The sequence below is a fragment of the Myotis davidii genome, unplaced genomic scaffold, assembly GCF_000327345.1.
Source record: "Myotis davidii unplaced genomic scaffold, ASM32734v1 scaffold79, whole genome shotgun sequence".
Classification (NCBI taxonomy): Eukaryota; Metazoa; Chordata; class Mammalia; order Chiroptera; family Vespertilionidae; genus Myotis; species Myotis davidii.
In genome coordinates this window covers 7,240,295-7,264,423 of record NW_006294339.1, presented here as the reverse complement: position 1 = coordinate 7,264,423, position 24,129 = coordinate 7,240,295, and the positions used below count along the sequence as shown (strand labels likewise).

Below are 24,129 nucleotides of genomic sequence, written 5' to 3'. Positions count from 1 at the left end.
GGCACCAGGGTGGAGATGAGGACTAAGCATGTCTTTGAAGAAGTGGGGGGTCTTCCTGGCAGGGGAGGGGTACCCCACATGCCAGTTCCCAGAGGTTGAGGGTTCACAGTAGGTTTAATACAAATCACGTAGAATTCTTAGGATTTTACACATGTGTGTGTACCTAATAAATAAAACGCATATGAAATATAAATAGAAATGTACTTGCCAATCAGGAGATGGCAGCAAACTCCACAGAGGTAAGCTCTATGGACAGACTGTAAAATCTTTTTCTACTCAAGACATCAGACTTGTTTTTTCCAAAGACTGGACTTTTCTGGGAAGACTCCCCAGATATAACCTCCTTTGCATTCCCACCGTCTCCTAACTCAGCCTCCCGCTCCAGGACTGGGACAGCTGGCAGCCATCTCAGACAAAAGGGGCGGGCAACAGAATCCCCACACACATCCCGAGTGCTCAGGAATACAGGCCCCGTCCCACAGGGCCAGACTTGAGACTTGCTGCAAGCATCAGGTGGTGGGGTATCCGGGAAAACCTCAGACCTGGTGCCACTAGCCCTGTGTCTCTCAGCATGTCTGTCATTTATGGTCTTTGGGCCTTGGGTTCTCCATGTGTAAAATGGGATGATGATAAGATGGTCCACACAGGTTCACTGTGAGGATTCATGAGAAAGGGCATACAGGGCGCTTAGCCCATTTTCTGGCCTATGAGGATGGTGGCTGCTGTGTTAGAATGAATATCAATGGTGAGTGAAGCCCTTCCGCATGTACTTCTCCTGGGCTGGAAACTAGCGCAGTGGGGAGGGATCTCTAGTGGGCAAAGACAGACCCAGGAGCACAGAGGGCTGTGCTGGCCAAACCAGGACCGAGCACTGAATGCCTTTGCAGGGCCTGGAACCAAGCAGACAAAGTGTGACTGCCACCACCCCATGCACTGGAGCTTTTTAGAAGACAGCTGCTCCAGATGTCACTCACCTCCCGAGCCCCTCTTTACCCTGCCACAGCCTCACAGGTCCTAAGCAGGGGGGAGCTACTTGCAGGCACCTCCTATTGGGAACTGGAAACCAGAGAAACCTGGCCAGGCCCCACCAGCTCTCCAGTTGCAGCCCAAAGTGCTCCGGAGCCAGACTGCCAGGGTTTGAATTCTGGTTTCCTTGCTGACTGAGCTGTGTGATCCTAGGCAAGTTAGCTAATGTCTCTGTGCCTCTCAGTTTTCCCACCTGCAAAATGGGGTTAAAATGCCACCTATCTCACAGGTAATCTGGCTATGAAGATTAAAAATACTATGGCGAGTAAGGCACTTAAAACAGAGCTTGGCTTATAGAAAGCACAGAAAGCACTGAATTAGCACTAGTTGTTATGATTCTTAAAGTGGACCTTATCTCTGAGGTCTCTCCACACCTGCTACCCTGGGTGGAACCAACTGACTGCTTCCATTTGCCCCTCAGGTCAATCCCACCTCTTCCCCCAACCCCCACCCCATCTTCCCTGAGCCCTGGAACGCTGCACAACATCTGGGGCCTGCTTGCCCTCTGGCCACATCCTCAACTAGGCTCTGGCTGGCGGCCCTCTCACTCAGCGCCTTTATCTTAGGCTGGTTACTTCCCTGCACTGGGCCAGTAAGCCTAGGGGTGGTAACACTGTGAGTGGCGCCAGGGTATTGCCTGGTGGTCAGTTTCCCCACACCCTGCCCACACCTCTGGAAACAGATCCTCGTTGACTTTTCTCCAGTTAATCCAGTTGGAGTGTAATCTGTTCCCTGCCTGGACCTGACTCATAGGGACACCAACGTCCTCTGGGTCCCACTGGACACCCGGACATAGGAGGGAGACCGAGGGCACTTTCCCTGTTTGTAACGACCCTGTTGGCACTGCCACGCCGCTCTCCGCTTGTTCACTGGCACGCTCAGAGGAGGCTTCGGCGTAAATAAGTGAACAGATGATTACAATCATAAATAAGGCAGGAAGAGGGAAACTCCTACTGAAATTGCCAGTACTGAAAAACAAAATCTAGAAGGAGGAACATTTAGTCCCAAGTCAGTAGGGGAACCTACAATTACTCAGGGCACACCACGTATTTCTTGAAATCACGGTGAACTAAATACCCAGGGCAGGAGGAGATTCCTCCCCTCACGTAGAGGACGTTTCCCAGGCTGGCCATGTGCCACACACTAAACCTTCTCTCAAGCACACCTCCTTCCCGGGGGTGTGGGCTGCTAAGGAGAGAAGTGAACTAACATTTACTGAACACCTACTTTGAGCCAGGCACCGAGCTTAGTGCTCACAGACTCATGAGTATTTATTCCTTAGGGCAATCTATAGGAAGGCTATCGTATTATTTCTATCTTTCACAGAGGGAACTGAGGTGACTTGCCGGGAGTCACAGGGTTGGTCCCACCCCACACACCGCTCTTTTCATTACTCCCCACTTTCTCCAAAATATCTTCCAAATTCCGTTGTGTTTTTCACATGCATTCCTGAGAGTCACGTACCAGGTCTATGGTGTCAAATCTTTCTTTGCAGGAAAACTAGAGCAATTACCATGTTTAAAGGCACCCAGACCTCTACCTCTACACCCACTGCTCTGTATGTGCCTTTTATCGTGATTGTTTTATTTATTTATTTATTTATTTATTTATTTATTTATGGACGTACGTACGTATGTATGTATGTATGTATGTATGTATGTCTGTGTGTGCCTTTTATAGGGATAAATGCGCAGTGCTCTTTCCCCCCACCAGTGCTGGGTGAAGGAAAGGAAGGAGGCAGCCTCTCCTGGAATGTGAACTATTTTATCTGATGCATTAATGAGTTTAGCAGAACCCCCAAGCATTTAAAGGCAGATGCACTTTGCCATCCCTTGTCACTCACAGGCTTCCCAAGGCAGAGGAATTCCAGGCCAGAGAAAAGGTCCCTTTGTCTGGAACTGTAACTGGTCCACAGTCAGAGACAAAGGGTCCAGTTTCAATCAGAATCCAAATAACGATTAACAGCCTTTTCATTCAACAGCCTGGGGAACGGTTTCCAAAGCAGAACTTTCTGTGGAGCCGAGACAACCCCTGCTTCTGAGTCAGGCGTGTCAGGCCTGGATGAGGACCCACTTTCATTGAGTCTGGGAGCAGGTCACAAGGCCCTGCCCTGGGAGACTGGGTTCCCATTTCCTCCGGGGAATGGGGTTTTATCTTCCAGGTAGGGAGTCTTTGTGGATATTAGAAGGCTGACAAGTGGAAAGCCACTCACAGATCAACTTTTAAGTCAGACCCTTGAACAAAGCTGGCTGAGGTTTAGATAAAATGTAGTGATGGTTAGCCCAGCCAGCGTGGCTCAGTGGTTGAGCTTCAACCTATGAACTAGGAGGTCATGGTTCTATTCCAGGGCAGGGCACATGCCCAGTTTGTGGGTTCAATCCCAAGGAGGGGGCATGTAGGAGGCAGACAATCAATGATTCTCATCATTGATGTTTCTATTTCTCTCTCCCTCTCTGAAATCAATAAAATAAATTTTTTTTAAAATGTAGTGTCATGGTTTTCCTCCTGGGGAAAATTACAAGGAAATATGGATGCCTTTTCATGTCCTTCCTCTTTCTGCATGAGATCGGTCCACTTCCATAGGCTTTGAGGTCTTCAGGAAAAGAGCCACCATCATCAAATGGTTACGAATTAGAGAGGAAAGTTCAGGAATCTGGGCCTGGACATACCTGGGTATCTTGTTCCTGCTCCTTACTGGGTGTTTGAGTTTGGATAGTTAACATAATTCCCCTCCATGAGCCTCAGTTTCCCTGTCTGTAAAATGGGGGCATCAACTTCTACCTTTTGGGAGTATGTGATGACTAAATGTATATGGAGTGATTCCCACCCACAGACAATTGGGAGCTTGACTAATGGTAGTAATGTACATACTGAACATCCTGATATATTTGCCCTTGGACTGTGTACTTTTTTATGCTGTCCTCTGGCTGTGCCTCAGTCTACTTATCTATAAAATGGCGATAAGAGACTTTTGTTTGATCTCACGGTATGCAGGGATCAATTATGCCCATCACATCTGGGAAAGCTCTCATCTGCCAGAATCTGCATGGCCTAGAGGGGGAAGGGACCTATGTCACGACAGAGTCAGGAGCAAAGAACCTGACCCTCTCAGAGGTAAGGAATCCAGGGGTCAGGGAATAGCCAGAATCATGGTAAATGGTGGGCAGTATAGGGTGGGCTCATATCAGGCTGGCGCTAGAGCAGGGTCCAGTCCTCCCCTACTTCCCTGCCCTGGGGCCTGGCCACCCTGGAATGGGTTCTGGGAAGGGAACAGCAGTCCCCAGGAGACACTGGCAGAGGAAGGAGCAAGAGGGGGAAGGGCACCAGGTCCAGAGGGATGGCAGTCCAGGCAACCTCTGGGACATCAGCAAGCCTCCTGCCAGTGGGACCCCTTCCTTAGAGCCATGGGTCTGCCCTACAGATCCTGCTCTGATTTGTCTGCTCAGATCATAGAGAGGTCAGTCCACCACTCTGGATCCTCCTCATCTGTGTCATGATCCCTGATTCTAATGAAGATCTCAGGGCCTTAGGGCTCAAACTTCCATCCACAGCCAGACCCACTGTTCCCATAGCAGCTGGGATCCACATTCCTTCTCCAAGACAATTTCCTCATCACCTCCTCCAGTTGGAGATGGCTTGCCCTGCACCATCACGGTCCACACCTGGGAGAAAAGCCCCACTGTTTCCATTATGCCCTGTGCTTTCCTCACTCGGAGCTCCTGCTACAGTAAATTTAACATGTCTGTGTGCTACCTGCCTTTTTTGACAGACCTTGAATTCCTTGGGGGCAGATATTATATCTTATTCAGCTTTGTATCTTCAATATTCTCTACAATGTCTAGATCAGAAGAGGTACGCAATACTGTTGAGTAAATATCTGGATTAGGACCTAGCCCTGTGGACCTCTCTTATCTCATTTCCGACCATCATCCCATGGTTGGATTCCCAGAGAAGTCACTTTCTCCATCATGATGACAAAGATTCTGGAGTTATTTTTTTAAAAAAACAAACATTTTAACAGTAAATATCCGAAATAATTTGGCACATCACCTATATGCTCCTATTCTCGACTCTCTAGACTGTGGCCATGACCATTTGCTACCAAGGCTAAGATGACCTTCCCTCCTCCTCCTCAGACTTACCAGTAATGTCCGCATGCATCTGCACAAAAAGGGGATTCTTGCTCAAGCCTCCACACAGGAAAAGAGTGCTGATCGAGTGCCCCGCTGCCTCCATGGCCTCTATAATGAAGCGGGTCCCGAACTTCAAGGAAAAACAGAAGGAAGCATCAGGGTGAGAGCAAAGAAAATGATGTACAACATTTACTAAGTGTTCACCCAGTGCCAGACAGGGCCCTGCGAGCTTTAAGTCCCTACCTTGGACAGTGAGACCCCAAAAGCTTAGGGTGTCTCTAATCACACGGTTCACACCTGCCTGCCTGGAATCCTGCTACTAACTACACCATTTGCTTCTATCAGTTGCTGCATGATATTGATCAAAACAAATGACAACCTCAACACAGTTAATAGATTTCATTCAAACCGATATTTGATTAGTGTATTATGGCCCAGGTCTTCTATTAGGAACTAGGAATGGAGTGATTAGCAACAATGCTCTGAAAATAACGGTCAGTGGTCCATGAATGTATCATTTTTCCTTAAATAAGAACTAAGACGTTTGTTCCTTGAAGAAGGATACCAACAAAAGGAGCAGCAGAAACACAGAAAGAGGGTTCTAAATGCACAGAGAAGGAGAGACTCAGGCTTTGGGCTGATGAAGGGCTAAAATGACCTTTGTTGCCACCTGAAACCAGGTAGTGGTTCCCATAACGAGGCTTTCAGAGCCAGAATCCATTTCCCAGCAGTGCTTGACCAGGGATGATGCAGAAATCACAGGCTCTGGTTGGATAAGGGCTTTGCTGTAGCTTCATTTCAGCCCTTGCGTCTTAACAGCTTCATAAAATGTGTTATCCTCATCCTCGTCTTGCTAAATTTATGAAACTCAGCAAGAAAATGTCAATGCATGGGAGGAGGATATCATCGTAGGGTCATCATGGTGAATCTCAATATACTATTCTCTAGTGTTAGCTAGGACATTCAACTGGCTGAAAATCATACTTTGTTTGAAAGTTCAAAAACTAGAAGTTCCCAAATCCTAATTCATGTGGGATAAGCATTAAAAACAAAAAAATATTAAGTGCAATGTGGCCTCAGGTGGCCAGAAGAGGTTTTTTGGTAGAGAGATAGCCTTTAAAAAGTTTAGAGGTTGAGCAATTCTGGGGGATGACAAGGTCCTCGGTGTGGACACAGGAGTGAGATGTTGAAGTACACAGATGAGCAGGTCAAGGGAGAGGAGCAGCTCAAGGATCTGAGAGGCCACAGGTGGTGCAGCCTCCAAGAAGTAGTCAGGTTTGAAAATGCATGAGCTAGTGTCACAAATGGAAGTGCATTGTCACTGGCAGGTTGGTACCCAAGTACATAGAGAGGATGTAGTTTAGCTTGAGGGCATGCCATAGCAGTGATGGCAAACCTATGACACGCGTGTCAGAGGTGACACGCAAACTCATTTTTTTGGTTGATTTTTCTTTGTTAAATGGCATTTAAATATATAAAATAAATATCAAAAATATAAGTCTTTGTTTTACTATGGTTGCAAATATCAAAAAATTTCTATATGTGACATGGCACCAGAGTTAAGTTAGGGTTTTTCAAAATACTGACAGGCCGAGCTCAAAAGGTTTGCCATCACTGCCATAGAGGCTTAACCAAAGTAAAGAAATAAGGTTTGAGAAGTGGTTTGAATGCTCCTATGACCCCCAGGGCATGGAATGTAGGGCAAGCAAAGCCTCCTTCGACAAGGCTACTGGAGAGCTGTGTCCTGGGCTGGAGGTGCCTCTGGGAAAGGGGGTGACTGGAGAGTGATCTGGGGACCATGGAATCCTGATTGTGGTGGAATAAATGAGGGAGAGACAGTTCAGGAGCAAAAGAATAGCAATTCCAGCCCAAGGTTTATGGGGTTTGTAGAAGCTATTAGTGAATCTGATAAGGTGAAACTTGGGCCGCTGAAGATAATCCACAGCTGTAGTGGGTTTAAAAAAAAAAATTAAAACATGTTGTACCACATAAGGCCAGATGCTGCTTATTGATTAAGGTTGATTACCCCCAGATGTTCTTAAGCTTTTTGGCAGTCTTGAACTCTCTTGAGAATGTAATGGAACCTACTGACCTCCCAGAAAAAAAGTCATATACGAAACTGTATTATAAATAATTTGAAGACGTCTACAGGTGCCCATATGTCCACCATGGATCATCTGGTATCCATGGAGTACAGGTAACCCTCGTCTACTCTAGGGGCATGAATCTGTAATAGCAAAGATCATGGCTTTTGAATGTAAAAGACTAAGGCATTTTGCCTATTTCTTGAATCAAACCTGTACCTAACCTTTCTAAGACTCAATTCTCATTTTTAAAATGGGAATAATATCATATGAGGTTCACCCAAAAATTCTATGGATTTTCTGAATTAATATGAAAAATATTAAATTTCAGTCTTCGGCTTCATGAAATACAGTAAGCCCTGCCCTCCAAGGTTGCTGCTATAGACAGTGTGCCTAGAAGAGTGTCAGGGTTGAGTGCACGGGGAGTGTTTAGACATGAAAAACCGTTCTCTTTATTAGCTCTCTGCTATGCACTTAAATGGTGTCTCTAACCTATGACAAATTCAAACACCGCATATTGCTATTCTCATTTAGGAGTTATATAATTTGCTTAAGGCAATAGAGGCTGTATAGGGGGGGGGGGGACAGTGTGCCTAGAAGAGTGTCAGGGTTGAGTGCACGGGGAGTGTTTAGACATGAAAAACCGTTCTCTTTATTAGCTCTCTGCTATGCACTTAAATGGTGTCTCTAACCTATGACAAATTCAAACACCGCATATTGCTATTCTCATTTAGGAGTTATATAATTTGCTTAAGGCAATAGAGGCTGTATAGGGGGGGGGGGAGGGGAGCTGCCTCCCAATGTGCATGGAAATGACATGCAAAATTGATATTTCTAAACTGGGGACTTGGGTTCATGTGCTCAGAGGGCCTGAGCTGAGAGCACAAAGCCCAGTGCCTGGGAAAGGGAAAGAAAGGATCTGAACAAGAGGCACTCCCTCCAGAGGGGCTGTGACAGCCTGTCTTTCCCTCATGTGGCATTGTTGGCCGAAATTTCCCACTCACTGGCGTTAGTTACAGGGCCTTCCCTTTCCCTGTCTCAGCCTCCACTCTGACCCGCTCCACCCGCCTCAGATGCTCGCCAAAGGGCTTTGTGCTGAAATGATTCTGTGCTCACCTTTCTGGAAAAACTGTTTTCACAGAGAAATTTAAATTAAAATTAGGCCATTCCACTGGGAATGTACAGAACCAGATGCAAATCGAGAGACTTCAAATGCAAATAGTACTTTTGAAGGGTCAATTCTGAAAAGAAAACTATGGATGGACAGGCTATGGATAAGCTGGGTGTTTGACAGGTCTTTCAATGAAGTGTGACCAAGAGAGAATTTTACTTGGAAGAGGGTTTCGCAAGGTCCCAAGTTAACTTCTTTAAAATATGTCTTCAATTTCATTCTATTTCTATAAAATACCAATCACAGATATGTCTATAGAGAGCAATTGCCTAACTTTAACTTATCAACAATAGGTGCTAGGGCCTTACTCAAAGCCAATGAGATCGATGTTCATTTTCAAGTTTAACATTATTTGAAAATATCTGTTATCAGACTGTTTAATTAAAATGCAAATTTTTGCCTAAAAGACCAGCACACCCAGATACTTTTGCAAAACAGATTGAACTCCTCACAGTTCAACTGACTCCATAATAAAGTTCTATTGAGAAATCTCTGTCTTAAATTGCCTCCCCTTCATGGTAGTACAAAGGTCATTAAGTCAACAGATAAAATAAATATAGCTTTTAATACATGTACGACCCATTGCATACAAGATTGATTTTCCCAGTGTGTGGTATTTGGAAAAATGTAGTGGCTCCGCCACCCCAACCCCACCCCACCCCCACCTCTCCGCCACACACACACCATCTGCATGAAGTTTATCCTCCTTCATACATTCTTAGACTTCTGCTGCAGAATTTAGCAGGCAGGGGACCCATATGAGACAATCCTGGACAAATGAACAATGTTTTCTAAGATGTGCTAAGTCAAAACTGTTCTTGGGAATGCCTGGGAGCTTGTTTTATCCATGCAGCTTTTACAAATAGCTCAAAAGCCAAATGCAGCATGGTGAAGGGCAAAGAGCTGATGTGTGGCAGTGAAACTGACAGAGGTTCAAATTCTGATCCTGCCATACACTAGCTGTTTTGACCTTGGCAAGTGGTTTTCCCTTTGCATGTAAAATGAGGACTGTCTCACTGGCTTATAGGTTACTGTCTAAAGCCACAGATGGGTAAGGCATTCTATTCCGTGCCTGGAACTGAGAGTGGGTGTCAATGAGAGGTAATAGTTGTTATGATCCTCTGGTGGTGCACCCTGTGTGTCCTCGTTCTTTATGTCCACCTCTTAGCAAGAATGCAGAGCATCATACAGCTCTGATTTTCTATGGTTATTCATTTCAGCAAGTGATTTGTTCTATTATAAGACTTTCCATACAGTAACAGTGAGGAATCAGAAACTAAAAGTTCCTCAATATATCACCCATTTAGTTTTATTTTAGAAATCTCAGTTCTGCTCCTTACTAGTTGAATTAAATTGACTGATTAACCTCACTGAGGCTTAGGTTTCTAATCTGTGGAATAGGGATTATCATACATACTTCACAAGGTTGTCAGATAATGTCTGTAAAATATTTAGCACAGTTGTGTCTGGCACATCATACCCCCAAACTATATTATTTATTATCATTATCATCATTACTATAAAACAGATCACTAAATAATTGTTTTTACTAATGATGTGCACTTCTGTTCTCCATTTTCATCTTACTAGTCACTCTTCCATTTTGAAGGATGTGAGAATTGTTTGTTTTTGACCCTGTCCCCATGAATAAAGCAGGCTGACTGATTTTACTGAACTGGCCAAGCTATTAAATCAATAAGATAGTGACTTCAGAAAAACAAATTCAAACTTGTCTATAAACAAAAAGGACTGTTTAATCAAGCTGGTTGATCCATACTCCTATGTAGTTGCATGAAAGACCACATGTCCTGTTAGTGGGTGGGAAGTTCTATTCTCCCACCTGGACTCCTATGCACATAAGGAAAGCACCTTTGCAGGCGATGCGGACATGTGGAGAAAATGCATGTAGCAATGAGCTTATGAAAGAGGTATGAAGAAACAGAATAATTGAATATCATAGAAGTATATCCATAGAGCATTAACATCCAAAAAAAAAAACAACCCAAAACAAAACCAAAAAACCAAACAACAACAACAACAAACACTTGGTTTGAACAGATATGTTTCTGAAAAGAAATTTTGACTCTGAACTTAATGAACTGATTTTTCCTTTCTGTTGGTGCCCATTTTTTCTCCAGAGTGGCTAAGTTCACTGCAATACCTGTTATTTGGGTTTCATACCAGCTCTGAGACCATGAAAACCATGAGCCACTACCTCAACATGCACTTTCTAACATGTACACATACAATCTTTTGTGCATGATTTTAGGGGTTAGAAGCCTTTTGTAGTCCATCCAAAGTCCACTCTAGAGAATGAGATTCCTTAGACAATCATGTTCAAGCTTTTGTAATTTTGTTTTTGTTTTTTATTGACCTTTAGTTTAGGAGCACCTAACACTTCAGGTTTAAATTATTTCCTTTCTCCATTCCTAACTAAATGAAAAGTATGATGGTCAAAGACTTTAACACCCTTTAGCTTTCAGCTATTTTAAGTTATTAATAAAGCACATGAAGACCTTTATCAAGATTTCCTTCTGAACAGACACCCGTCTCTTTCTGGCAAGCTCCCTTTTAATTAAGAATCTCTGTCACAAAAGCATATGATGTGTCTTACAATGCATGTGGTTTAAAGTTTACTGATACCATAAGTCTCTCAAAAAATGGCATTAAAACTCTTATAACCACATCAAAATTACAACTAAACTACACAGCAACCATCATTCAGAACCACATGAAATCTAGCTGAATGAAAGTCCTACAATTAAGAATATAAAGAAGAAGCCGCATCCAAACTGGTAGGAGGGGTGGAGAGGAGGAACAGACTGGTTCCCATACACATACCCATACCCACTTGTGGTGGATAAAAATAGGGAGGGATATCTCAGCCATAGAGGTCCCAGCCCCACACCAGGCCCCTAGCCCAGGGTTCCAGTGGCAGGAAGAGAAGTCCCCAATAACTTCAGGCTGTAAAAACCAGTGTGGATGGAGGCTGAGTGAGACAAAAGGCTGCTGGAGTCCCAGGCAGTTCCTCTTCAAGGGCTGGAACTCTGGCTCACTTCCTCTGAGCTCCAGCGCTGAGGCAGCAGCTTAAATGGCACCAGGGATATATAGGAGGAACTGCAGTGTATAGCATCTGAGCATCCGAGCATCTGGGGGAGGGGGGCAACATTCTCTCAGACAGAAGTGCTGGCAGAGGTCATTGTGCCTTTTCTGAACCCTCCCACTACAGAGCTGGCAGGAGGACACCATATCTGAGTCTCCATCAACCTGGATAATACCTTTGGCTCTGCCCTGGTGATTCCATGAGAATCCACCTGACCCAACTTTCAGGGCCACCCAAGCAGTTACCAGTGGGTTTTCCATATAAACATCCTATCTTGGCTCATGCTCCATATTTTCCTAAAATCTTATAAATAGGTAGCATCTGGCCTCAATGAGACCCATACCTCTCGCTGAGTGGTCCAGGCCCTGCACTAGTAGCAGCACATCTTGGTTTATAGCTTGGCCCTCTTTGGAGCACATCCAAGCCCAGCACAAATAGCAGCTATCTGTAGATGGCTTTGAAGCTCGTGGTGGGTGGCCCTGGGAAGAATATGGGCAGTAGCTGAACTTGGCCTGCACCTCTTGGGAGACCCCAGACCTAGCATACCCAGTGGAAAGCTTCAGACCACATTGAAGTACCACCCAACCACCTCCACAAGTGGCACACTCAAAAGGAAGACACAGTGGGCACCAGAGCCCCACTGAAGTAAGTTCTGCTCCATGGGATGTGCCCTTGCACAACTGATCCTCTATGGTGGTCACAGCCAGTCCTTGCAGCTATAGACCTGGGAGTAAATCTCTCCGATTGATGTGCCAACAGCAATCAAGGATCAACTACATCAAGCATGTCAAACTTGTGGCCCGTGGGATGCATGCAGCCAAAAATTAATATTTTTGCAGCCCAAACAATATAACGGTATGTAAGAATCATTTAATTCAGCCCTTTGTATTCAGCATGTCTCTATCGAAATAAAACTTCGTTTCTATGAAAATTGAAGCTTTTGTTTTTTTTGTGGCCCACATAAACTTAAACCTTGTTTATTTGACCCATGTTAGCCTTTGAGTTTGACATGCTTGGTGTACACAGTCCACAAAGGAGGGGGGATGTGCACCTGGAATTCCCAGCTCAGTTGAATGGGGAGGTTGAACCACTGGACCTACTACACAAGGCCACTCTGCCAAGCCAGGAGACAAAGCAGCTCTACCTAATACATAGAAACAAACACAGTGAGCTTCTAAAGATTACTCTACCCAGAAAAGCTATCATTTAGGATTGAAGGACATATAAAGAGCGTCCCAGACAAGAAAATCTAACGGGGTTCACCACTAATCCAATATTATATAAAATGTTAAAGGGTCTTCTTTAAGAAGAATAAAAACATAAAAAAATGAACAATAAAAATGTATCTATCAACAATTAAATCTAAAAAACAAAATAAACAAACAAGCAAAACAGAAATAGACTCATAAATACAGAGAACATTTTGACAGTTGCCAAATGGAAGGGGGGTTGGGGAGGGACAGGTGAAAAAGGTGTAAGTATTAAGAAGTACAAATTGGTTATTACAGAATAGTCACAGGGATGTAAAGTACAGCATAGGGAATATAGTCAATAATATTGTAATAGCTATGTATGGTGTCACATGCGTATGATATTTGTCAGAGTGATCACTTAGTAAGTTATATAATGTCTAATCACTGGGGTGTACACCTGAAAATAATACCATATTGTATGTCAACTGTAATTGAAAAATAAATGATTAAAAAATGTGTGTTTTTTTATGTGTATAGTGAAATACAGTTGACCCTTGAACAATATGGGTTTGAACTGCACCGGTCCACTTATATGCAGAATTTTTTCAATTAATACTATAAATTATTTTCCCTTCCTTATATTTTCTCAATAACATTAAAAGAAATAAAAATTGCATTAAAGTGTCTTACAGCAATGGCTTGAACTGTGGCCAGGTAGAGAATGGCAAGATCATCAAGGTCCTGAGATAGTTTCAATCCGGTGACCTGCAGAGATGAAAACAAAAAAGAAGATGATGGCCAAAAGGAGCTGCCATGGATAGAGTTAATTCCCATGAAACACATTCAGATGTGTTTTCTTGCTGAAACAAGTTCATATGCAAATCCCTTTTTTTGTGAGCTGAATGTGAAATAACTACTAAATTGTTTAATCTCCAGACCAGGAAAAAATATCCCTTTTTCTCCAGAAATGCCTTGCCTTGAATTAAACAAAAACAAAACAAATACTATAGGACGATTGTGTTTGGTATTTCTGAGCATGGGATAAAATTCCTTTCTTCTTCTTTAAAAAAATCTTATTACATACATCGTTGGCTTACAGAAAACAATAACAAGTAGCAGTGTCATTCTCATGAAAGTTGATCTTATTCCAAGTTCTGCTACTGTCAGGATTCAGTGTAACAGCATCCAAGGGATATTCAGGGTAAAATAATATGTCTCCTATAAATGTTATACCTACTAGGGGATAATTTAGAATCTGTGGTTTTCAAGGGAATCCCAGTAAAGTCAATCGGAACCACATGCTTATATGGAACGTGTCAATCTCTGAGAGATTCCAGAACTGAACAGGATGCTGGGTTTGAATGCCTTTGAGACTCGTTCACCATCCCACTTTCATATTTTCCCTTCGATGAGGTGTCCTCTTGGGACCTTTTCAGAGGGTTAATAATGCTGGTTCCATCAAACCTAGTGTGAAGTTTGTGGGCATTGATACCAGAGTTCACTTTATATTTTCACATTACAAAAATTAATTCATGTAACATGCATTTACTCAAAGCCTACAGGGGCATGGTCTAGAGTTCAATAAGGTGGTGACATGCATCTTGCATTATAATACAAGAGCGGAATGGTCCGCCTCCCCTTCATCTCTCCAGATTCCACCCCCGACCGTGATTAAGGGGCCAGTATTGGCCTATTGGCAGGGCACAGACACTGCTCTGTTACCCAAATCAGAAACCAGAAAATAGGGAGCACTCTTCCCTGACTTTCCTCTGCCTTCCCATATTTAACCAGTCTCCAAGTCTTGAATATTTGATCCCCCTCCATTTTTTGCATCCCGTCTCTCACTTCCTTAAACCAGGCCACCATTATGTCCCTCCTGCTTGCTGAATTAGCCCCTGGGCATATCTCTCTACCACAGAGCTAATAATTATTCTCAAATGTAAATTTCATCATGATACTCCTTGTTAAACATTCTACCTCTTACCCTGGTTTTGAAGCAGAAATGTCTTTGCTATCTTGTGTGCGTCTTCCTGGACTTGCCCCTGCTCACTACTATGGCACCTGAACTTGTCCTTCCTCACTTAGCATCCTGTGCTCATTTTTAGAGAGTGGAAGGGGGCGGGGGAGAGAGACATGGATTTTCCTGCTGGTAGTTATTCTTGGCAAGTAACTGGGCAGCTAGATGAGAAAAAAGTGGCTTTGATTTTAAACGAGAGGAGCATTAAGGTTTGAAGGAGAGACCAGAGAGGAACTCTGGGGAGAGGAACTCTCAAGCCAGGAACTCTGTGAAGGGTCATCTCTCATGAAACTCCCCAGAGACCTAAGCATACATTAAGCACGTTTGAATTAGGAGAGAACATAAACAATGCTGATAATGTAGAAGTTCATTTCAGAATCTTTCTGAGGAAATAATTTGCCTAAAAGCACACAGAGAATAGAAAAATAGAAACCCAAACCTAAGTATTCTGAAAGACTGCTTGTGGTATTCACCACAGTATCTCCAATGCCTAGCACTGTAGATGATAGGTTAATACTTGTTGAATGTGTGAATTTGTGACAATCCAATGCTCTCTCTTCCTTTCATATACTACTCTCTCCTAATATCCTATCCTTCTGTCATTATGCAATTAGGAGAGGAAAATATTTACTACCTCGACCCCTCATACATTCAGAGGGAACAAGACATTTGCTCCATGTCCCAAGACAGAACACTGGAAGATCATGTATAGTTGCTCACTCCATGCCCTCAACACTCCCAACTTCCATACTTACCATTCCTCACGGGAGGAGTGGTTTACCTAAGATTGGAATAAAAGTAGGGTCTCTGTAGCACATGAGGAATCTTTGTGTAAATTAGAAAAATGGTTCCCCCTTCAGATGAGTTAAATACACAAGGCATGCCCTCTGGGAGAGTGATTTCTAAAAGGGAGCAGAGTGAACAGGATGTCAGCCTGTCATTCTCGCGCCCCATCCCCCTTCCCCCCACGCCCCTCACCGCCCGCCCCAAACCAATAGCTTATATAAGTAACCAGCGCCATGACAAGCCATGGTCCTGGGTAAAGGTCACTAGTCCTTAATGGTATCTCTCTCTCTCTCTTCTGTACTGGCCAGGCCTCACTAGTGTCTCTGTTGTTCATCTATTGGGAAAGCCTCTCTTCCAGAGCCAGGCCAGGATGACTGGTTTCCTCTCCCCAGGCATCAGTGTGATGTGAATCAAGTCATAATTCATCAGCGTGTCTTGGTACGTATCTGCTTGGCAGACCCACATTCTCCTATAGGTCAATCCTGACCCAGACTTGGATAAATTATAATGGTGGTGAGGGGAAAGTTTGATTTCCTATATAAGATGCACTATTCTATTCCTTTATTAGGAATCCCATTGCCCTTTATAATAACATGATAATGTAAATAGCTCTGATATCTTTCCCAATTAGTAAGACCCCACAGAGAGGAGTATGATATTGCCAGATTTAGCTTTTTTTTTAAAAAAAAATCTCCAGAATATATTCATAAAGACTTCTAAAAAGTACTGGTATTGGAGCAAAAAAATGTCATGGACCCTTCTCTAAATTTCAAGTGTCTCCAAGAGCTCAGAACTCATAGGGCAGAAAGGAGAAAACAGTTTATTTTCTTTGGAAACTGAGAATGAGATAATCAATGGAAATGAGCACTACATTTAACTCTTGAGCTCAACAGGAGCTGTGACAAAAGGGGACACATAACGGGGGGACATAGCATTTCTTTTTTCCACAAATAAAACGTACCTATCCTTCAAGGGAGAAAAAGTTACTCCTGGGAAGAGGATACTCAGTACAAAAGGTAGTCAGCCAGCACACTTCTCTCATAGCCATTTCCCACATTTCCTCACCACTAGCATCAGGGCCCTGGAGTTGCGATGTGACTCATTGAAAAACATTTCTCTTGACAGTGCCAAGCTACTATGGTGGGGGGCACTGGGGAGGGGAACCCTGCTTCCGTGACACCTCACTTGATATGCATGCAGGTGGAGACACTATAAGGCATCTGCTTACTTCCATTGATTCTCTCAAATACCAGAAACCTCAGCCTTGCCTTGGCAAAAGTGAAATGACAGCCCACAATGGAACTTTCTAAGGAATGCCTGCCATGTGGACCGCTTGGGAGACCATGGAGAGCCCTAAGGGAGCTGTTGGTAGGAGGGTGGCAGCAATGCCCTGGGAGTGCCAGGGATATGTCATGGGAGGTGCAGCCTTGTAACCAGTGAGACAGCTGGGATAGGGCAGATGAGCTGACACCCCTGGCTGAAGACTGAATGGTTCCAGCAATAAGAGGAAGTGGGAAGAATGCATAAGTGGAAGAAATGTTTACAGATGTGCATGTGCCTATTTTGAATGTCTGGGCGAAACAGCAAAATGTATGGGGAATCCCCAGGAGAGAGCTGCAATGGTAAGCACATTTTATTTATTTGGGCTATTGTGTAATGAGAACTATAGGAGAAAACATGTATAATTACTATTTAGAGGTGTGTGAAAGCTGTAAATGGTGGCCAAAGAGATGCAAACTGCGTGTGATGACTTCAACATCTTAGATAATGGTTATAAAATGCTTATGTACATCTGGGGATTTCTAAGCTTAGAAGAGAAGTGTAGGGGAGTGAAAAGATGGTAAACTTTGCAGCAAGACACCTGGGATTACATCTTGACATAACCCCTAACTGGCTTGTATGGCAGTGTGTTTTGTAACCTCTCTGAGCCTCACTTTTTTTTATTTGTAAAATAAGAATACTATCTCAATAATATATGTGAATATTACATATAATTTGCAAAGTACCTTACTTTTTCAGCAAGCTGTACTGAGTCTACAAGAGCTCGACACTTATAGTGCCAACTATGTGTGCATAGGCGACACTTAAAAATGTTCATTTCCTTTCCCTGTCTCCTGAATGCACAAAGGGTTCGATCCCATTTATTAACTGGAATAAAGCAATAAATCATCTCCTTCAACATGCTATGGGTACCAGCGGGGTATTAATGAGGGTTGCTGAAGACTCGTGGCTGTACAGGGTGGGAGAGGCAGGGCAAAGTGTATGCTGATCATCAACATCAGGGTTATAATGCTAGCGGTATGGACATGCAGGAGTATGGAGAAGCAGTGTGTCTCTGATGTGTGCCCAGAGATTAGACAGTGGGAGACTCACTCGCAAAAACTCCCTGCAGAAGCCTTAGTCCTTATGAACCTACACACTTCCATTCACTACATGAATAGGAAAGACAGTGGACTTCCCCCTCCACTTAGGCACAACACTGAACTCTTTCCTGGGATCCTAGTTGAATGTACATTTCCTGAGATCCAACCTCAGATTGACTGAACCTTTGGTAGGGGCCCAGAAATTTGCATTTTCAGCAAGGTCTTAATATACAGTAACACATGGGAAAAGTTGCCCTAAACTTGGCATTGTGAATTATATATAGCTTCACAGCCCTAAAATAGTTGAGATTAAAAAATGTATTAGTAATTTAGCTAGCTAAGTTTTCCCTTCTTAGTTGTTAAAGAATTGAAGTGATTATAAAATAAAGTGGAGGCATTAGAAATAGATTCTCAAGGGATCTCTAAACATTATAGAAAACAAGAAACAGGATTCGTAGTGCTGAGATTGGTCATCGGAACTTGATGAGGTATCTATGGCTCTGGGGAATTAGTTGAAAACTTTTCAGAATACCAAGGAACAGAACATATGTTCTGTTTGTTTAGTCACTAATGAAGGTGGAGCTGATGGACGAATAGCATGGAAATGAGGAGGATCAGAGAAAGATTTATAGAAAATTTCTGGAGGGAGGACAGAGATTGAGAACAGGGCTGAGGTCACCAGCAGCCTGGAAGAGAACGGGGACAGGTCTCCCCAATAACATGCATGGATTTCAGTAAGTCTTAGGAATTGAGGCTGACACTTGCCATTGCCTGAAACTCACCCAGATTTGGGAAGTAAATGTGTGGACACAATGTGATAGGCAGAATTCTAAAGATGTTCCCCCAAGATTCGCCATAGCCTGGTCACTCAGACAAACACTAACCTAGGCACTGATGTAAAGGGACTTTGCAGATGGAACCAGTTATCAGCCTGTTGACCCTGAATATGGAGATTATCCTGGGTCACCCAGTTGGGCTCAATGTAATCATATGAGCTCTTAGAAGCAGAAGAGGAAGGCAGAAGGGTCAGTCAAGAGATATGTGTGAAGAAGAAAACAAGAGAAATGAGGCAGAAATGGAAATCAGAGAGATTCAAAGCATGAAAAGGACTTGGTCTGCCATTGCTGGCTTTGAAGGCGGAGGAAGAGGGCAAGGAGCCAAGCAATGCAGGTGGTCTCTGGAAGGTGAGGACCACTGCCTGTGAGTCAGCCAGGACACAGGGATCTCAGTTCTGCAACGGCACAGAGTCTAATTTGGTCAACTTGAATGAGTTTGGTAGCAGATTAGTCCCAGCCCTGCTGATAAGAGCCCTCGGTGATAGTCTTGTGGAAACTGGAACAGAGAAACCAGTTGAGCCAGCCTCGACTTCTAACCTACAGAACTGGGAGAAAATATGTTTAAGACTATACATTTGTGGTAATTTATTACAGCGGCAACAGAAAAGTAACACACACACACAATGACCAGATGGTGGGCTGACATTGTCCCTCACAACCTTCTTCTACTGGTGAACTCAATATCCCACAGCACAAGTTCATGGGCTGTTTGCCAGATATGCTAAGCACTTCACACCTTTGCCTGCTCTGCTTCTGAAGCTCTAAATCTAAGTTATGCTGATATGTCATGCACCAGAATCCCAAAGCTCTTCTGGTCAACTGTCCTGGCCCATCCTGGTCCTTCCTTACTATCATCCAATCCTGTCCTAAGATTACACACCAACTTGGATCCCATCCTTGGTCCTCTGGCCTTGGCTCTTTTCCATTATTTCTCTGTTGGGCCTTCCTGGCAGATTTCTACTTGATTCACTCCTCATTCTGTACTCCCTTGGGAAGAGCCCTGTCCATAATCCACTGCCCTCTTGCAGTTATATTTGTTTAGTATATACAGAAAAGATTAAAAAAAAAACACAAAACCATCTTTTTTAAATGGGGGTCTTGCAGAATTGTCATGAAAGTTGTGAACGATGCATGTAAAGTATCTACCATGATGCTTGGCACATTGTGGTCCCTGAAATATGCTACCTATTATAAATCACAATACTAGCTGTGAAATTAGTTGCTTCAATAAAAACAAAAATTGCCTGGCCAGTATGGTTCAGTGGTTGAATGACAGTCCCATGTACCAAAAGGTCACATGCTTGGGTTGCAGGCTTGATCCCCAGTAGGGGGAGTGCAGGAGATAGCCAATTGATATTGATTCTCTCCTATCAATGTTTCTATCTCTTATCCCCTTTCCCTTCCTGTCTCCCTCAAGTCAATAAAAACATATTTTAAAATAAATAAATAAAAACAAACAAAACCCCCTCACATGATAAGAAAAACAGTTAAATGATACTGAGGATATTAAGCTGTTATCAGATTCAATTTTTCATAGGCAAGAATGATATGTAAAAAATGGCTAAATAAAAGAATATTAAATCACAACAAAAACATCAACAAATTTATGCGAAAGAGCCCTCATGTTGCCAAGGCTTATCCATATCTCACTGAAAAGCTTCTCTATAGTCCATCATCCCATCAGAGGAAGCCACGAGGATACAACCTCTGGCTCCCACTGAGCTCTTGCAAACAAACATTGCGACTCCATCCACATCTGACTCTGTTTAGTGATGCTCACCTCTAGCTGGGATTCAGCCCTCTGGGAACTGTCTCAGATCTCATAACGCTACTTTCCCGACTCCCTCCTTGTTTTCCACATGCACACGTGCTCTGTGTTTGCTTTGAAGAACCTTGGAGCACACTCACCTTTCCAGCAGTCTGAGAAGCATATGGCCTACATTAGAGATCACAGCTCTTCAAAGAACCAGAAAGTAACTTTCTGTTCCGGGTAAGGCTGTACTTGCAAAGAGAAGCAGAGAAAACATGTTTCCACCAATGGTGAGCATGGCGTATTCTCATGCCCTGATATGTCTCTGAGATCACTTAATTCTGTGAGTGGGTATTTCAGGAAAATAATTTTTAAAAATCAAAATGAAGAGGCCATTTTAATTTGAGAATAAAAAATGGTTACCTTAGCTGGTTTGGCTCAGTAGATAAGAGTGTTGGCTTGTGGACTGAAGGGTCCTGGGTTCAATTCTGGTCAAGGGCCCAGGCCCAGGTTTAGGGCTGGATCCCCAGTAGGGGGGTTGCAGAAGGCAGTCAATCAATGATTCTCTCTCATCATTGATGTTTCTATCTCTGTCTCCCTTTCACTTCCTCCCTGAAATCAATAAACATATTTTAAAAAGTGATCACCTACATAAGGAGGATAGGACTCTTTCAAAATGCCTACAGCACTAGCTGTTTTATAAGATTCGCCAAATATGAGATTCCTGTTGATGAAGAAATGGAGGACCAAGGACTTAACTACAGAGAAGACTAATCTCTATCCCTGTAGGAAGCTTGGCAACTGGGATGGGCCAGGCGATCATTCAGCTGCTCTCGCAGGTTGTTTGTGGCGATGACCTCCATGGCTGGTGAGTCCAGTTGGTGCTGGGACTAAGGTGGACAGCTCATGACAGGCTGCTCAGGACTCAATCCAGCTAACACCTTGTAAACATGCAAGGAAGAGCCACTAAGAAGGAGCCACAGACTCAAAAGCATTGGCTGTTGCTATCTGTGCACCATTCGATTCTGATAGTGATGCTGCAAGGGAGCCTGTGACTCTCCTGCTTATGGCTGAGCACGCTGACCTCACCGAGTTAAGCTCAGAGACCACGCAGCCAATACACTCTCAAACCAGGATGCAAACACAGGGCTGACTTCAAACCCAGGCTGTTTCACAGGGGTAAAACCACCCACCCAACTGTTCAAAATAGAAACAATCACACACACACACACACACACACACACACACACACACACACACACCCACCATGCAAGCATTCCTGACAGTGAGAATTTAGCTTCATCTATCTGTATGTGTGGCCATGTCATGTTCCTTTATTTTAAAGCAGTGATTTTCAACCTTTTTCATTTCATGGCACACATAAATTTTTAAAATTCTGCAGCACACCACATATATATTTTTTGCTGATCTCACAAAAAATCGATATAATTTTTGTCACTCACACCAGATGGTGATTGTTGTGTTAGATGTTGTCATATTTTTTTATTTGACAATCTAAGGGAAAAGAGGTCAGTGCCCGCACTAAATAGTCAGGTATTGCATGTTTTAAAATTACTTGCGGCACACCAGTTGAAAATCACTGCTTGAAAAGTAAGCATTTTTGCTTTGGTTTGGTTTTAAAGAGCCTAGTATTACCAGTGTTAAATGTTTTGACAGTGATCGATTGCCATTAGCCAAGCTTCTGCTTTGTTTAAATATCGCATGCGCAGCCCTTACCTCCCCATGCCTCATTTATTAAGTGGAAAGGGTAACTATTTACATAGGTGGCTACTTGGTCCAGGCATACTGTTATGTTGCCCACCCCTAACCGCCATCTCTTTTTAGCCTAGTTCTGTGGGTCAGTACAGCATCACCAAAGGAGAAATAAAACAGCTAGCCACATGGCAGGGAGCCAACTATTAGCAGGACAAAAGAGAATGATTCTATCAAGCATCGTGGAAGGAGGCCTGGCTTGTGCCCTGCTCCTGCTGATGAGAGTAGGCACCTAAAGTGGAAGGGTCGAAAGCCAGGTCGAACCAGGAGGGGCGATTACTTTTGAAATCTGAGTCAGTGAGGTTGGGAAGGAAACTCGTACCATTACTGAGAAGAGAGAGGGTCAGAGCTTTCATCCAAGGACCAAGGCAAGGATGAAAATGGGAGAAAGAGCAAGAAGGCTGGTGGTCAGAACAGGGGAGCAAGGACCCGGCTGAGGAGTGTGTTTGAGAATTAAGCCGCGCATGATGCAGCTGTTATGACTCCTTTTCAGAGTCCAGAGTTTCAGGCTGCCTCATGGGGGTGTACATCTTAAAAGTCAAGATTCATGCTTATTGAAGCTTGGCAATTTCCTGGCATTGGGACCTTGGGCAAGTCACTTTTCATTCCTCAGTTGGCAAATAAAGATGAAAATGATTGTTTAAACACAGGCAATTATTCAGTGCCTGTCTCTGACCGAGGCACTGTTGCAATTTAAACAGTAAAGAAGGCAGAGCCCCCCCCCACCCCTTCAAACAGTTTTTCTAATAAATTTAAAATATATGCTACATCTTAGGACAGCCCTCACCTTATTTTCTTCAGTAAAAACTATGATTTTTGTTGCCTTCAATGCAGGTTTTAATTCTGCTATTGTATTTTTGGTTGTCTTTATCATTCCCCCCTTTTATTCCCTAACTCCATTGACTTTTCATCCTAACAAGTTTCTGACCTATTTCACTGAGCTATACCTTTTAAAATATCCTATTGAATATGCCAAGGAGTTTTTAGTGTTTTCTTTTAGTTTGGGTTGTAAATAATTTTTAAGAGGCATTTCCTTAAGTGTTCAAAATGGTACTTCTTTTTTTTTTTTGTATGCAACATGTTTCCTAATGGATTCACTTCATCACTGTTTTCATTCATTCTACCCAGAGTTCTCCATATTTAGTGTTTCCCAGCATTCAGTCCACATGACTTACTCCCACCCTCTCCCTGGAACTTGGCTGGGGTTCTTCAGATCTACAGCCAGGTGCCAAGTCCCAGAGGCAGCAGTTGTTACTTGGTGTGGATTTGTTGGCCAGAGGTGGGTCACTCCTGCCTGACTTTCTAACCCCAGGACAGACATAGACAAGCAAAACTACACCCCCTCCTCCAAATCCATAGGGTTTCCCTGCCCCTGCAGGGTTAACCATCTACTCAGGCTCCTCAGCATGCAGGCAGGCCGTCACCATTTACCCCAAATCACACTTCCTGCCCCCACTGGCTTCTTGGGTTGGCAGTTTTCTAATGGGCTGAACTGAAGGGGAAGATAAGATTTGGGTTATGGAAGAGTTCTGGGAAATTAAACTCACTGCTGCTTCCAAAACACAAAACAAAACAAGAAACCCTAACCACAGCAGCAGAGGACTGCCCTGTGTTTAGTCTTAAAGGGCCCCTGCATTTATTTTTAAGCTAAGGAGCAGGAGGCAAAGGGGCCAAGACTCTTGCGTGGCTGGTGGTTTATTTGTTCATATGACATCTATTATGTTTGTCAAATAGGCTACGTTTAATCTTTTAGATTCTGGAACATCTTCCCAGTTTCCCTCTGAGAATGCCAATTTTAGTTTTCCTAGTTCAGGGTCATCTTAATTGTCAAAGTCAGCTTGAGTTTATGCATTTTTTTTGCATCTTCATTATTTCCTTTTTAAAATAATGTTTG

The 24,129-nt window shown here is 43.4% G+C and overlaps 1 protein-coding gene across 6 annotated transcripts in view; it reads right to left on the bottom strand.

Annotated features, from left to right (window-relative positions):
• Positions 1 to 24,129, bottom strand: part of FGGY (FGGY carbohydrate kinase domain containing) — a 408,675-nt gene that overhangs the window by 67,855 nt on the left and 316,691 nt on the right. For all 6 annotated transcript variants that reach the window (XM_006768373.2, XM_015566976.1, XM_006768371.2 and 3 more), the window contains 2 exons: positions 13,401 to 13,475; positions 5,169 to 5,289 (listed from right to left, as the gene is read on the bottom strand). In XM_006768373.2, coding sequence (XP_006768436.1) covers positions 5,169 to 5,289; positions 13,401 to 13,475 — 196 coding nt within the window. The remainder of the gene's footprint in view (positions 1 to 5,168; positions 5,290 to 13,400; positions 13,476 to 24,129) is intronic.